We start from the raw sequence: 14,522 nt of genomic DNA, 5'->3' as shown, positions 1-14,522 counted from the left end.
ATGCAACAAAATCTCATGACAGTGCCACCTACAAGTCAAAAGCTACAATAACAGTAGATTCTTCCAATTAGTTTTATATATATATATATATATATATATATATATATATATATATATATATATATATATATATATATATATATATATATCATCCAACAAAACAAAAAAGCCCAAGACATACCTTCTCATAACTTGCTGATTTTTCATTTTGCTGACTGTGGAAGAGCTGAATGCCATTACATCCGTTTTCATCTGAACACTTGACTATTAAAAAAGCGGTGCAACATATTATAGCAATACATCAACAAGAGTAAACATGGCTCGTTAATGAACAGCGCAATCATCTCAAGAATTAGATCTGACTTAATGCACTTCTTTTGTCCCTTGAGAATACTAATGAGTTGAAAGTCATTATTGCATTTGACAAATGATTACATCTTTTATTCATAAAGCTCGATCCAGACAGCATGCACTTGGCTTTAAGGCACACGAACGACTAACATCTCAAACGAACACAACAAAAATGCTTGTTATAAAATTTTATTTGGAATAAAACCATATTACATGTAGTGTGGTCAGCCTACACAGTCTACCTCAGATAAGAACACCACAGCTCGGTGGACGTGAAACAGCACAAAAAAAAATTAACATCGGGACCTGGACTTACGAGACGCTGACCTGAGATCAGTCCTTTTATCGACGGAGGAGACAAAACCTGGTCTCAGATCAGCACTTGGAGATATCTGGCGCGTCCAAACCCCGCAGTCTGGGACACATCGGACTGGTTATAGTAGTGTTAATGCTTCACTGGGAAAAGCACAAACTACACCATGTAGAAAAAAATTAAAAAGCTATGAAAAAATTCACAGACCAACCACAGAATTTTATGTTTTACTTTTTTTTTTTTTTTTTTAAATCATTGACTTTTCATTTTCAGCCTTATCTCTCAATCTTGATCTTCATCCCTGATCTTATTAAATAAGTGGTCTCAAGGAACGTGATTTAAAATATGGCATTTGTGGCTTTAGGTTTCTGTTTGTGGTTTTGCGAAAGAAAAATAATGACAAAAAAAAAAGCACAAATCTCGCAAATGTTGAGTCTGAGGTAGCAAGGCAATCATGGCTTTCTTCTGATTTGATTTGACTTTAGAAAACTATTCGACTCAAAGAGGAAAAAAATAATAATAAAATTTGTCGAATCTGAATTTAGAGCTCTCTATATTTCCATCTCGTAAATCCTCTCCTTGGAATGGATGCTGTATAGGCACACAGGGCTAAAACATCTCGGCATTCCTGAACATGTACAGTATTTACACAAGGGGGGCGGGGTATGGTTTCGAACAGGAACTTGTTTTCCACAACAGTAAATGTAATTATAAGCGGATAAAAAGTACGAGGTGTCACTCTTTAATAAAATTATTATTATTTTTTTTTTTAAAAAAGGTTAACGTTGGCAAATTGCTGTGGCGTCGGAAGAGCAACGGAGCACTTCAGCACGTACCGTTATCGGAATGATTTTTTTTTTCCAAGAACAGCCAACCAGTTCGCGGGACGGCACGGATTACGCTGTAAACACGAGAAACACAGCAGAGGGATGCATTCTGGGAAGAAACATGCATTTATCAGTATGAGGTGATTCATTAAGGGGCAAAAACACGAGTGGTCTTCATTCCCAGGTACGACATTTGTTTTTTTAAATATCTGAGAAACGTGAAGGAGGTAAACGGAGGTTCCCGGAGCGCGTGCACAAAAATAGAAATAAAAGCTGAACAGGTTATACGTTACGAAGCCCCCGTTAGCCGAAATATCATCGTGTTGTTCGTACAAATCCCAAGCAAAAACCCAAATCAGGTTCGATCTACATGTTCACAGAATTTACAATTGCATAGTACAGACAGACGGGTTGATGGACGTGGTGGTCGGGAATTCGGTGGTGGAATTGTAGCTGGATCGAGGACGATGCGAGGAACTCCGGGTTGGCCTTCTTCATCTGGGAGAGCGGGGACTTCGCCACATCACGCACAGCGTCATCGACGCTTCTTACTTCGACGTCATTAGCAGCCCTCACATCGCCTAAACACACACACACACACACACACACACACACACACACAATCAGCTAATAAAACTTCTGGGTTTTAGAATGATAACAGAAGTGACAATTATGGCTACGTCCACATTAATCCGAAAACCGCATTTCTTTTTTCAAACGCTCTCGGTCTGCACTGGCGTCTTCAAAGGTTTCCCAAAAATTCCTCGTCCACACTAAAACGTCAGAAAACGCGCACATCGCTATACTGTGCATGCATGCGTAAAAACGTAAGCAGCTCTGGTCTGTGTCATTTCTATCGGGTGTTTATTTAAAAAGGCAATCTTTAACTACATCAACGACGCTGGTACAACAACTGTAATCAAACATCGGCCACCATCTTGTTTGTTTTGAGTTGAATTGGTCACATGACTGCGTCACGTGACTGCATCACATGACAAAAGAAAAAATACAGTCATCGTTTTTGATTATCTCAGTTTTCGAATAAACGTTTTGGGCAGAAGGCCAAAACGTCGAGAAAAACACGCGTTTTCAAATGTAGTAAACGGATGAATGTGGACGTAGCCTTAGTAAAACATGAGAATTTTGTGGCCCAAATTCAAGAAATGTGATAGCAGCGTTTGGGGAATTTCTTAAAACAGCTGATGTTTACACCTCTATCATTTCTTGATAGTTGTTATTTCTGGACATTCGTACGAAGCGGTGTTGATACGTCCTGTGAACAAACTTGCCAGAAGTTTTAAAATTTGATCACAATTAGCATGTTACACCGACTGCTAGCATGAGACGGAAGATTTTCTTTTCTTCCTCGTGGATTACTAGCCACATGTAGCATGGAAAGGTTGGGAATGAAAACAGACAGAATGCAGATGAGCAACCCCTTGTGGTCAAAGTTGGAATGCCATGCTAATTAAATTACCATTTTTACCATTTAAAAAAATGGAGGAAATTTTCTCTTTTTTTCCTGTTAGTTTGTTCATTTATTTACTTTATTACTTGATTTATTTATTTAATTATTGTTATTTATTTTTATGTAGCCTTCCACCACCACTCTGCTGCTCCTTGAAAATTTCCCACAGCACTAAACTGGAAACTAATTAGTCTTTAAAATGCAATCCAGTGCAGGTGATAAAGGAGAAGTCTGCTTCACACACTCTTTTACACAGAGTTCTGGGGAAAGCGGTGCTTTAACTGGCGGCGTATGTCTTTGTTTTCTCCTTTACACACTGCCGTGATGAAAGCGGCACTTTAAAAGCTTTAATGAATGATTGTTTAATGGAAGGAAGATAAACCAGGGCATGAGCGAAAAAAGAGGGTGAAAAAAAGCACAGACGCCCATTTGAATACTCTCACACACTCAGGACAGTTCTGAAGGATCACACTGACTCGAGCAGACAGGTTTAATTAAATATCTGCTCAGCGGTGAGAGACTGTGGGACTGAGCGCCCTCCGTCGTTGTACAATTAACCATTACTGACTGTGTGGGGGGGGGAGAGAGAGCGCGCGCGAGAGTGAGTGTGTAAGAGACAGAGAGAGACAATTAAAAGAAAGATACAAAGAAAGAGAGAGACAGCAAGAGAGACAGAGAGAGAAAAAAAGACGAGTGAGGCAGAGACAGAGAGAGAAGTTAGAATGAGAGACAGGGAGACAGAGAGAGAGAAAGAGAGAAAGAGAGAGAGAAGTGAGAGACAGGGAGAGCGAGAGATAGGTGAGAATGAGACAGATAGGGAGACACAGAGAGAGAAGTGAGAATGAGAGATAGAGACAGAGAGAGAGTGAGAGAGAAGTGAGAATGAGAGACAGGGAGAGAGAGAGAGACAGAAGTGAGAATAAGAGACAAGGAGAGAGAGAGAGCAAGAGAGAGAGAGAAAGAGAGAGAGAGCAAGAGAGAGAGAGAGAGAGAGAGAGAGAGAAGTGAGAATAAGACAGACAAGAAGAGAGACAGAGACAAAGAGAGAGAAAGAGAGAGAGAGCATGAGAGAGAGAGAGAGAGAGTACCTGCAGTGGGCAGTACTGACCACTCTTTCTAAGGGAAGTTGGCAAGGTTTGCTCAAAATGTCGACAGATTTGTCGCTAGCTGCTTTTTTGAAAGTAAAAAAAAAGTCGTTAAAGGGGTCTGAGAAGTGGACCAGCGCGGGCTCTGTCGCGGGGGAGGGGGGGGGGGGGGTTTGCAGTGGGGTGTCATATTTTCAGTGAAAGGATGTATTCATAAACGCTTATTTTTTTTTGCGATTTCGTATTTTTTGACCTTTTATTATTTCAAGCACTTTTTAAGTGCCACTAGAAAAAAAAAATGCTATTTTCAAGGTTTTCCAGTATTTAAATTTCAAAAAGCCAAACTCAAGCACCTTGTACGAATCCTGGAAGAATGATTCAACATCACACACACACGGACCCACACACAAATCCAAACACACACAGCATCTCCAAGGCCATGACGTACCGATCCAATCCAGCCTAATGTGGGGGGAAGGGGGCTCTGTTGGAGCTCCTTTGCTGGAGAAGCGAGGTTAAAATCCATTTCACATCCAGGCAGGCTCAGGGAGAAAGCTTATTGATCACCACCGCTAATCGTCTCCAGACGTGTTAGAGATATCAGCGAAGTGCGTACAAACTGCACCGTAGTCACAAAACAAGAAGCGCAAATCCTCTTCTGCTTGCTCCAAATGCAGTCGAGAAGCCAAGAGATAAGCGAGAACGGAAATCCTCAAGTATTTCCTTTAAAAAGAGATTCTCGGACGCCAAGATGGCCGCCCTCATTTACAGCTTCCAGCTATGGAACGTCCTGAAGCTTTCTTCGCGTTTATAGACGATCCATGGTAGTTTTATGTAAGCTTGATCAGAGACTTCCCTCAATGGCCGAAACGAACGTGGGTACATTGTCTTTACTTTACTTTCTTTTCTTTTAAAGAAATAATCTAAATTATATAAAAATTAAATAATATAATATATAATAAAAATTATGAAAACCCTGCGCACACACCTCTTATCTGATGACTTCATACAATATTAAAACAATAGCATGTGCTGGATCAGGTGCTATTTTATTAGCTGTTGTATAATGACAGTGGAAGCCATTTTGTTCAATTAAACCACTTTTTTGTTCGATTCTTGAATCTGCTCATTCGTATTTCTTCACATTCTTTGTTACACGACCATTACAAAGCGGTGCAAATGTTCACTGATGCTCAAGAACCCAACACGATACATTACATTATTCATTTATCATTTAGTCCCACCCTTCAGAAGCTACGCGAGATATTTACATGTTTCCCAGACGACAAAATAATAACAATTTACACATGATCATCCTGTTCAAAAGTTTACAACCCCCCCCCCCCCCCCCGGCTCTTAATGTATCGTGTTACCTTCTCAAGCATCGATGAATGTTTGCACCTTTTGTAATAGTCGTGAATGTACGAGAATGAAGACTGAAAACAAAGCCAGGACACTGACCTGAACATGTTTTGAAGGTATTTGTGAGAATTTAATCAGGTCTTACCTGTGATCTTGAGGACAGGCTCGGTGCTTTAGACAGGGAAAGAAGAAAAAGACAGAATTAGGTCACTTCACTGGCAAGTGCGTAGTTATAAAATACAGCCAGATAGACACAACTTCTCATTTCACCGGGATGTCGGTCTGCCGCCTTGTGGGGAAACGGGAGTTCTATAACAGAAGTGATGTTAATGAACTCCAGAGGGAGACGAGTGCTGCAGGACTGACTGATCGCATGTTCGACAACACTTCTAAACGCGCAGAAATTGCTCCCTTCCTGTCAGTCTAATGAAAACAAAAAGCACTCAACAGCAAACTGGACGATACGAGAACTTTAGACATACTGCTTTCTAAGGCCAACTTCACGAGAGCATTCTGGCAGCTTTTAGAAAACTTGGCAGAAAACTTTTCAGATATTTTTCAGAGTCTTTATTAGTTTAATGCATTTGCAGGTACAGACGCAATTGTGCACTGATTTTTACAGTGTAGGTACCCTTGAAATGACGTGTTAGCAGAATTTTAACAGCTTGACATTGGTTACAGGAAGTATTACATTTCTAATTCAATTTCAGCTCTAACAAGTTCAATAATATATCAAGACTGGTTTATAAAATAAACAGAATTAAGCTCATCTAACGATCATCTAGTGTTGGCGGTGTTGGTCTTGATGGTACTGGCGGTGTTGGTGGTGATGGCTGTGATGATGGTGCTGGCGGTGATGTCGGTGTTGACAGTGATAGCGGCGATGATAGTGTTGATGGTGTTGGTAGTGCTGGCGGTGCTGATAGTGATGGGGGTGTTGATGGTGCTGGCGGTGATGGTGTTGACAGTGATAGCGGTGATGATAGTGTTGATGGTGTCGGTGTTGATAGTGCTGGTGGTGATGGTGCTGGCGGTGATGGTGTTGACAGACAGCGATAGCGGTGATGATGGTGTTGGTGTTGATGGTGCTGGCGGTGTTGGTGTTGACCGTGATAGCGGTGATGATGGTGTTGACCGTGATAGCGGTGATGATGGTGTTGGTAGTGCTGGCGGTGCTGATAGTGATGGCGGTGTTGATGGTGCTGGCGGTGATGGTGTTGACAGTGATAGCGGTGATGATAGTGTTGATGGTGTTGGTGTTGGTAGTGCTGGCGGTGCTGATAGTGATGGCGGTGTTGATGGTGCTGGCGGTGATGGTGTTGACAGTGATAGCGGTGATGATAGTGTTGATGGTGTTGGTGTTGATAGTGCTGGCGGTGCTGATAGTGTTGGTGTTGATCGTGTTAGCGATGGTGCTAGTGTTGGCGGTGTTGCTAGTATTGGTGATATTAATACTGGCTAATAGTTTCTAGTATTGCATGTTGCTTGGAATTGGTGATGTTGCTAGGAATTGGTGATGTTGCTAGGAATTGGTGATGTTGCTAGTATTAGCAGCGTTAGTGATGTTTGTAATATTAGAAATGCAGCTCGTGTGTGGACAATGTTCCTAGTGTTAGTGACTATGTTATTGTTAGCAATGTGCCTAGTATTGGGTGTTGCTAATAACGGTGATGTTGCTAGTGTTTGCGAAGTTGCTAAAACAAATAAACTGCCCTAGCTTGAAGAAACTGGTCCACTTCTCGTTTAAAGACGTGCCTCCTGAGGAGTATAAATGGAAAGCTCCCGTTGGTGATGTTTCTAGTATTGGTGATGTTGCTAGGAATTGGCGATAGTATTGGCGATGTTGCTAGTATTGGCGATAGTATTGTCAATGTTGCTAGGAATTGGTGATGTTGCTAGTAATTGGCGATAGTATTGGCGATGTTTCTAGGAATTGGCGAATATATTGGCGATGTTGCTAGGAATTGGTGATAGTATTGGCGATGTTGCTAGGAACTGGTGATGTTGCTAGGAATTGGCGAAGTTGCTAGTATTGGTCGCGTTAGTGATGTTTGTAATATTAGAAATGCAGCTCGTGTGTGGACAATATTCCTAGTGTTAGTGACTATGTTATTGTTGGCAATGTGCCTAGTATTGGGTGTTGCTAACATCGGTGATGTTGCTAGTGTTTGCGAAGTTGCTAAAACAAACAAACTGCCCTAGCTTGAAGAAACTGGTCCACTTCTCGTTTAAAGACGCGTCTCCTGAGGAGCAGAAATGGAAAACTCGAAAAGCCCTTACCCCAGTGTAACCAGACAGACCAGTGGAGCGCGACTGGCTCCTTTTTTTTTTTTTTTCTCCTTCTTTTTTTTTTTTTTCTTATAACTGTGCCACTCAGGTCTTGTTGTGATGCATTTGAGGTGGTCAATGCATGAACACAGCAGAAAAGATTAGAATGGATTTTTAACTAAAACCGTTGATGGGCTTTCGACCCTGGACTTTCACCTTCATTTACTCTGTGCTAATTTCGTACGCAAACACTGTTTACTGTTCAGGAGGAGCATCTTTCTAGGCACAAAGCCGGTGAAGTGGAAGTGTGTGAGACGCAAACTAGTTACAATGGCAGAAAGTTAGTGAGAGAAACACATACAGACACAGAGGAGGGGGGGGAGAGAGAGAGCGAGAGAGAGAGAGAGAGGGGTTAGGGCTTACGAGCACAGGTTGGAAAGCTGTTATTAATCTGCTCCATAAGGTCAGTCATATCAGAGGAGGAAGAATGATCCAGAAAGTCATCTGAGAACACACACACACACTATATGAAAGAGCTGTCAGGTCCACACACCAACATTATTGAACTGTGTTGCTCATTTCCAGCACAAAAGGTTCTGGTCTGGAATGAAAAAGTGATGTTCGGTTTTGGGATGGTGCCATTTTATCGCCATGGCAACATTAGAAACTCAACCTATCGTTGTTAAAATAAGAAGGAAGCAATATGTGTACAGAGGTGGATGAGAATTATTGTAAAAGTTTTTTTTTTTTAAATTCAGTGAAACCATACGAAATCTAATTTCATAATGGTTAAGATCTCAAAGCGGTGGAAATGTGGGACGTTTTCTTTTTTTCTTAAAACCATCACATGTTGGAAGTAAAGCAGGAGCAGCACCATGTTGATGGGAAGAAGAAGAAGAAGAAAGAAATCTTGCACTCAACCAAACAGAAGTAAACAGATCAAGTGTAGAGTGGGAGATGCATTCTGAGGAACCTATATGTGTGTATTTTTAAAAAATTTACCTGTGAGTTCTGCATGGCCTCTTGCCTCCTGACTCAGAGAACCCGAAGAGGAACTGCCGTTGACTGCAGAATCCAGCTCGGGCTAGATGAAGAGAGTGCTGAAGGTTACAAATCCAAATGTTTGGCTAATTGTAACTAATAAATTGCATCACAAACAAAACAAGTGACTAAGGAAACATGCACGTGCACACACACACACCCTTTTTGTTGGCTGCTTCATGTGTTTATGTTTGCATTGTTCCTGTCAAACCCAGCCTTGTCATTTAGCATGAAGATTCTGACAGCTTCACGTCCCTAATGAATAACGTTCAGCAGCGCAGGCCAAAAATACTCAGCTGTGCTATTTACTTGGGCTTCTCAGACAGGAGGAGTGTTTTATAATAGATTTTTTCAAGTCAAAAAGTAAAACACACGCAGGAATAAACATGCTGTCCTTGAGCAGAAAGCCCCATGAGATGTGCCTTGTTTGGCTCCTTAAGTGCTTTTCACGACCTGGCCACTACTAACATGTCAGAGAAAGAAAAGATTACATTTAATGTAATAAATGGCTGGCGAGCCAGCCAGGAGACTCGGGTATGATCAAATACCAGTCATATCCATAATCTACTGTAAGGTTAGCTAGCTAGGATGAGGAGCTCTACATCTACTCACCTCTGTGTCAACTTTATTCCTGTGTCCCCTGACTCTTCTTTGCATCCAAGAAATAAATTACTACATTTAACAGGTGAGCCAGCTGGAAATTTAGCTGCCAGTCCTATCACTGTCTACTGTAAAATTATCTAGGGTGAGTAGATCCAGATCTAGGTTTATTCAAATCTAAGCCAATTTTATGCATACAAAGTATGACTCTTCTCTGCACCCAAGAAATACTTTCTAACAGTTGATGGCGAGCCAGCCAGGAGACAGGGGTATGTTATAGTTAAAAGACCTATCTCTATGTACAATAAAGTTAACTGGGTTGAGAATATCTAGATCTACTCAACACTGTGCCAACTGTATTGCCCTGTCTCCTGACTCTTCTCTTCACTCAAGTAATAATTTACTATTGTTACTGGGCGAGCCAGCCAGGAGACGCAGGTATGTTTAGATCAGTCATTTTGCTATCGATTATAAAGTGAGCTAGATGAATAGATCTAACTCTAATCAGAACTTTACAAAAAGTCATTCAGAGCTGCTCAGGCAAAAACTATCCAAATAACGGAGAACACAGTGAACCTGTAGACATAGTAACAGTTATTAGGCACTCTAGACACTCTTGGTACATTACACATTATTTAATTTTGACAACTGATTGATTCATCTGATGTCACGGATGTCATCAATTAAGCCATAAAAATGTCCTCTATGTCCAAAATCAGTGTAACAACAAAATCATGCAGACATGTCACATGACTCACTCACAAAAGGGAGCAAGATGACTCGTGCTGTGTTTAAGTGTGTGTTACCTGGTGCAGGAGCTGTCGTAGTCGGTAGAGCTGAGACTCCAGCTGTTTGTTGTGATCCTCCAGGATCTGCATGCGAGCCTCCAGCCGGCCCTTGTGCTGCCGCAGGAACTTGGCCTCGGCCAGCAGGTCGGCCTCGTCTGGGACTACGCCCTCCGTGCTCATCACACACTCCGCACCACGCTGCCTCTGCTGCTCCTGCAGCTGCTCATACTCTCTGCGCAGACACCTACAGAGAGACAAGACGCATTAAAAACTGCAGCTTTTGTTTCAACAACCAAGTTAAGGTTCGGGTTAGATTTAGGTGTAGGATGGTGTTAATTAGCTGTGTTAATAATTATGTTGACACAAGGTCCTCAAAAGGATAGCGCGCACATGTGTGCGTGTATTCAGAGTTATGTCTGCTGAGAGCTTGCGTATTGTAGGATGGACTCAAACAACTCGATTAGAGTTCGTGAACCTGCTGGGATGCGTGCCAAACCGGACCAAGACACAGCACTGAGCTACAAATCTACACAAACCGTGTCAGTGAGCTCTCTCTCTCTCTGTGCTCACAACACAGACCAAATCTGTAACATCACTTATCACTCATGTCTGGCTTTCGTCTCACACACACCAGTTGTGATAGTTGGATTCTCTTGGTGTTTGAGTAACAACTTTGCACTCAGACAGCAGCTGGATTTCTTTGGCTGATGGGAAACTTGCTAGACAGACATTTTCTTTTAACAAATCATCACAAGGCAGAATTTCTCAGCTTACTTAAAAAAAAAAAAAAAAAAAAAACCCCAGAAAAAAAAAACACGGCTAATTAAAACCCTAAACAGCACAGCAGATGCCAAACGAAAATGTCATTTCTCTCTCTCTTTTTTTTAAATTTTTTTTATCCATTTGTCACAGCAAATTCCCACCTGCCTTCTGAATCTCATCTTAACGGGCTGAACGCAAATGCATACTTCCACCGCCACATAAGAAAGAGCCTGAATCGGTTTAATTGTAAACTTTCCAACTTCATCGGCATACGGTCGCTAAAAATGTTTGCCGCTTCATCAGACTGTTAATAAATAAATACCTGCACGGCAGCCTATTGTGCTACGTATTAAGCAGGTGAAGTGGGCAGGGCTTTTTGTGTGTTTGAAGCATGTTTTTCATACCGTTGCTCCTCCTCCAGGCGAGTGATGATGCGCTCCAGCTCTCCTCTCTCCTCCTTCTCGACAGCTTGCAGGATCTGGGCGGGGCTCTGCAGCACCTGTCTGGGGCCGTGCATGCTCAGGGCGTGGGATTTGGGCGTGTGGGCGGGGCTTTGAGGCTGGCTGCAGGACGCACCCTCGGCTCCAAGAGTCTGACAGTACTGCAAGATCAGAGCGTGCTCCTCATCCCTAAACACAGATATTATCATTATTATTGTTCAGTTATTAGTGTATAACTCATTCCTACCATTTTGAACATCACAGTTGTATTCTTAATTCTGATTGGTCAGAAGGTGTTAATTAATGTTCTATAACTGCAGCTCTGCAGAGTCGTGCAGAGTTGTTGTTATGGTGACGTTTTCTGTATTTATGGAAGGAGTCTCCAGTGTCAGCGCTCTCCCCCCATTACCCTCCCACTCAGGACATCCTACTATTGGAAAATAATCAACTCGGCTTGTTATTGTTAATAATAATCATCAACCACTGTGTTACTGATTGTTTTCATATAAAAGCACACCCCTGTGTGTATTATTCCTGGCTTTCTAAAAAAAAAAAAAAAAAAAAAAAAAAAAAAAAAAAAAAAAAAAAAAAAAATACAGAAATGCTTGGGTTAAATTTGCATTAAAATTTTTTTTTTGCAGAAAATCAACACACAAAGTAAATTATATATTCATGACAAAAGGTTCTCATAAAAGAAATATTCACAATCTCTCAATTGTTATTGCTTTTTTTAACCACCAAAGCAAACTAGTTAATTTTTTTCTGACATTTTGAATCGTCATTAAGCAAGCAAAAAAAACAAAACAAAAAACATGCAATTTGTTACTTACTACCACGGCTGGCTTAAAATTAAGTTCAATATATCTATTAAAATGGTCCTCTTTTAACCTAACGATAGCAATACACAAATATACATTTCAAACACTAGGGTGAGTGTGTACGTTTTGAGCTCACGTGTGTGTAAAGATTTAATAGGTTGGGAAAAGCCGCACGATAAGCGCATGGCGGAAAACGATATATAAAGGTATCCTTTTTGCATAATTAGAAAACGTTCAGTGCGAATGAATTCAAATGAGTGAGACAGAGTGAACCAGGGCAGCTACATCATTATGCACCAGCATAACAATGGAGACGAACGTTCGCGCCACCTCGCTGTTTTTAATACATCGTCACTGAACGATCATTTCGGAAGTCCAGTAATACTTTCTTTCCAGCCCCAAGAGATGTATATGTAAATTTGAAACTGTCTGAGAATTGGGAAAGAATTAATAAAGCCACCTCAGGAGTGGCAGCGGGAAACTTTGGGGGGTGGGGCAGAAATGTATGACTGTAACATGCTCAGAAACATTGCTAATAATTTGAACTGTTCCACTATGCAACATACACCAACCAGCCATAACATTATCACCACCTGCCTAATATTGAGTAGGTCCCCCTCTCCTTGTGCCACCAAAACAGCTCTGACCCATCGAGACATGGACTCCACAAGACCTCTGAAGGTGTGCTGTGGTATCAGACACCGAGACATTAGCAGCATGTCCTGTAAGTTGCGAGGTGGGACCTTCATGGATCGGACTTGTTTTTGTCCAGAACGTCCCACAGACGCTCGATCGGATTGAGGTCTGGGGAATTTGGAGGCCGAGTCAATAACTCAAACTCTTTGTCATGTTCCTCAAACCATTCCTGAACAGTTTTTGCAGTGTGGCAGGACGCATTATCCTGCTGAAAGAGCCCACTGGTATTCGGGAATGCTGTTGCTATGAAGGGGTGTACTTGGTCTGCAACAGTGCTTAAGTAGGTGGACGTGTCAAAGCAACATCCACATGAATGCCAGGACCCAAGGTTTCCCAGTAGAACATTACCCAGAGCATCACACTGCCTCCACCGGCTCGCCTTCTTCCCATAATACATCCTGGTGCCATCTCTTCACCAGGTAAGCGACACACACGCACCTGACCGTCCACATGATGTAAAAGAAAACGTGATTCATCAGACGAGGCCACCTTCTTAAATTGCTCCATGGTCAACTTCTGATACTCACATGCCCACTGTACTACATACTACACTGTACATACAATCTTTACTACATTTCAACTTGATACCAGGCCCAAGCTTTGGCTTCGCACACTCCCCAAATGGACGCTGGACCCGCTCCTGTCCTGGACCCACTGTCGTGCAGCGTGTAATCATCGAGATTACCTGGGCTTCACATCAAAGAGCCGAGCTAACATCCTGATAACAAGCCAACCTCAAAGCGAGCTCCTTATTAGGACGCAGCCAGGAGCTCGGTTTAGACGGGACAATTTGCAATAGAGATATTAAAGAGACTTTGGATGAGAAAGACAAATGAAAAGAAGAGGTGGGGAAGCGAGTATACACAAGAGGAAGATAAGAGAGAATACCTAAGGGGACAGCGATCACTAGAAAGGAGTTCAGATGTAGTGCAAGTCTCAGAGGAGTAACGCTCGGCCTCAATCAGGTTCAATCTAAAAAAGCCATCTCCAGCGAGGCTCCCTCAACACAGCCTGTCTGCTTCTCTCTTCCTCTATTGTCTCCATCGTTCTTTTTTTTCCCCTCTCCTTTTACAAACATGACAGCTTCTGGAAAGTAGCAAGTACATCTAGTAAATCTTTTATTTTCGTTAAGTCCTTCATGTAAGATCAGGTTTTTAACACTGGGAGAAAAGTACAACAGATATACTTCTTAGTTAGAACAAACCATTTGATTTGTGTTGCCTGGCAACGAACGGTGTCAACCCTCCGTTCTGAAAACGAAAACGCTTTCTTTTTTCCTACAATGCTTAATTGGCCGTCTCGTATTTTTTGAAGGTTACAAGACTGGACCAAATGTGCGCTGTCCTCTGACCCTGCTCGTTTAAAATCAGTCAGGCTAACCGCTAACACGCCACCACTTTCAGTCGGTTGCCGTAACACTGAGGACTGATATATCAAGCAGCACAGCAATCGACCTTTAGCTAATGAGCTGACCCGTAGTTTCTGCTCTTCATCCTCACCTCCTGAATTCTTCTGCTTTTCCATTATTCTCTTTTCTATTCTAATCACCGCGTTACCTCACCATTTATTCCCTCTACATCATCATCCTCTCAGCTAGGATGTCGTGAAGGAGCTTAGCGGCGCTTCATTGATCTGCTGCTAGAATGGCAGTGTATATTGATCTCATAATCTCACTACCATTTTGTTCACATCAGCAAATATTT

The 14,522-nt window shown here is 41.9% G+C and overlaps 1 protein-coding gene across 4 annotated transcripts in view; it reads right to left on the bottom strand.

Annotated features, from left to right (window-relative positions):
• Nucleotides 1-524: 524 nt before the first annotated feature.
• utrn (utrophin) overlaps nucleotides 525-14,522 on the bottom strand; it is a 180,590-nt gene continuing 166,592 nt past the window's right edge. For 3 of the 4 annotated variants that reach the window (XM_053643180.1, XM_053643181.1, XM_053643183.1), the window contains 6 exons: nucleotides 11,270-11,494; nucleotides 10,122-10,347; nucleotides 8,677-8,758; nucleotides 8,098-8,178; nucleotides 5,552-5,577; nucleotides 525-2,072 (listed from right to left, as the gene is read on the bottom strand). In XM_053643180.1, coding sequence (XP_053499155.1) covers nucleotides 2,064-2,072; nucleotides 5,552-5,577; nucleotides 8,098-8,178; nucleotides 8,677-8,758; nucleotides 10,122-10,347; nucleotides 11,270-11,494 — 649 coding nt within the window. In that variant the 3' untranslated portion in view covers nucleotides 525-2,063. The remainder of the gene's footprint in view (nucleotides 2,073-5,551; nucleotides 5,578-8,097; nucleotides 8,179-8,676; nucleotides 8,759-10,121; nucleotides 10,348-11,269; nucleotides 11,495-14,522) is intronic. The other variant, XM_053643182.1, reaches the window with a different exon arrangement.

This window comes from Ictalurus furcatus, chromosome 15, assembly GCF_023375685.1.
Source record: "Ictalurus furcatus strain D&B chromosome 15, Billie_1.0, whole genome shotgun sequence".
Lineage (NCBI taxonomy): Eukaryota > Metazoa > Chordata > Actinopteri > Siluriformes > Ictaluridae > Ictalurus > Ictalurus furcatus.
This window is presented reverse-complemented; position numbering and strand designations above follow the sequence as displayed.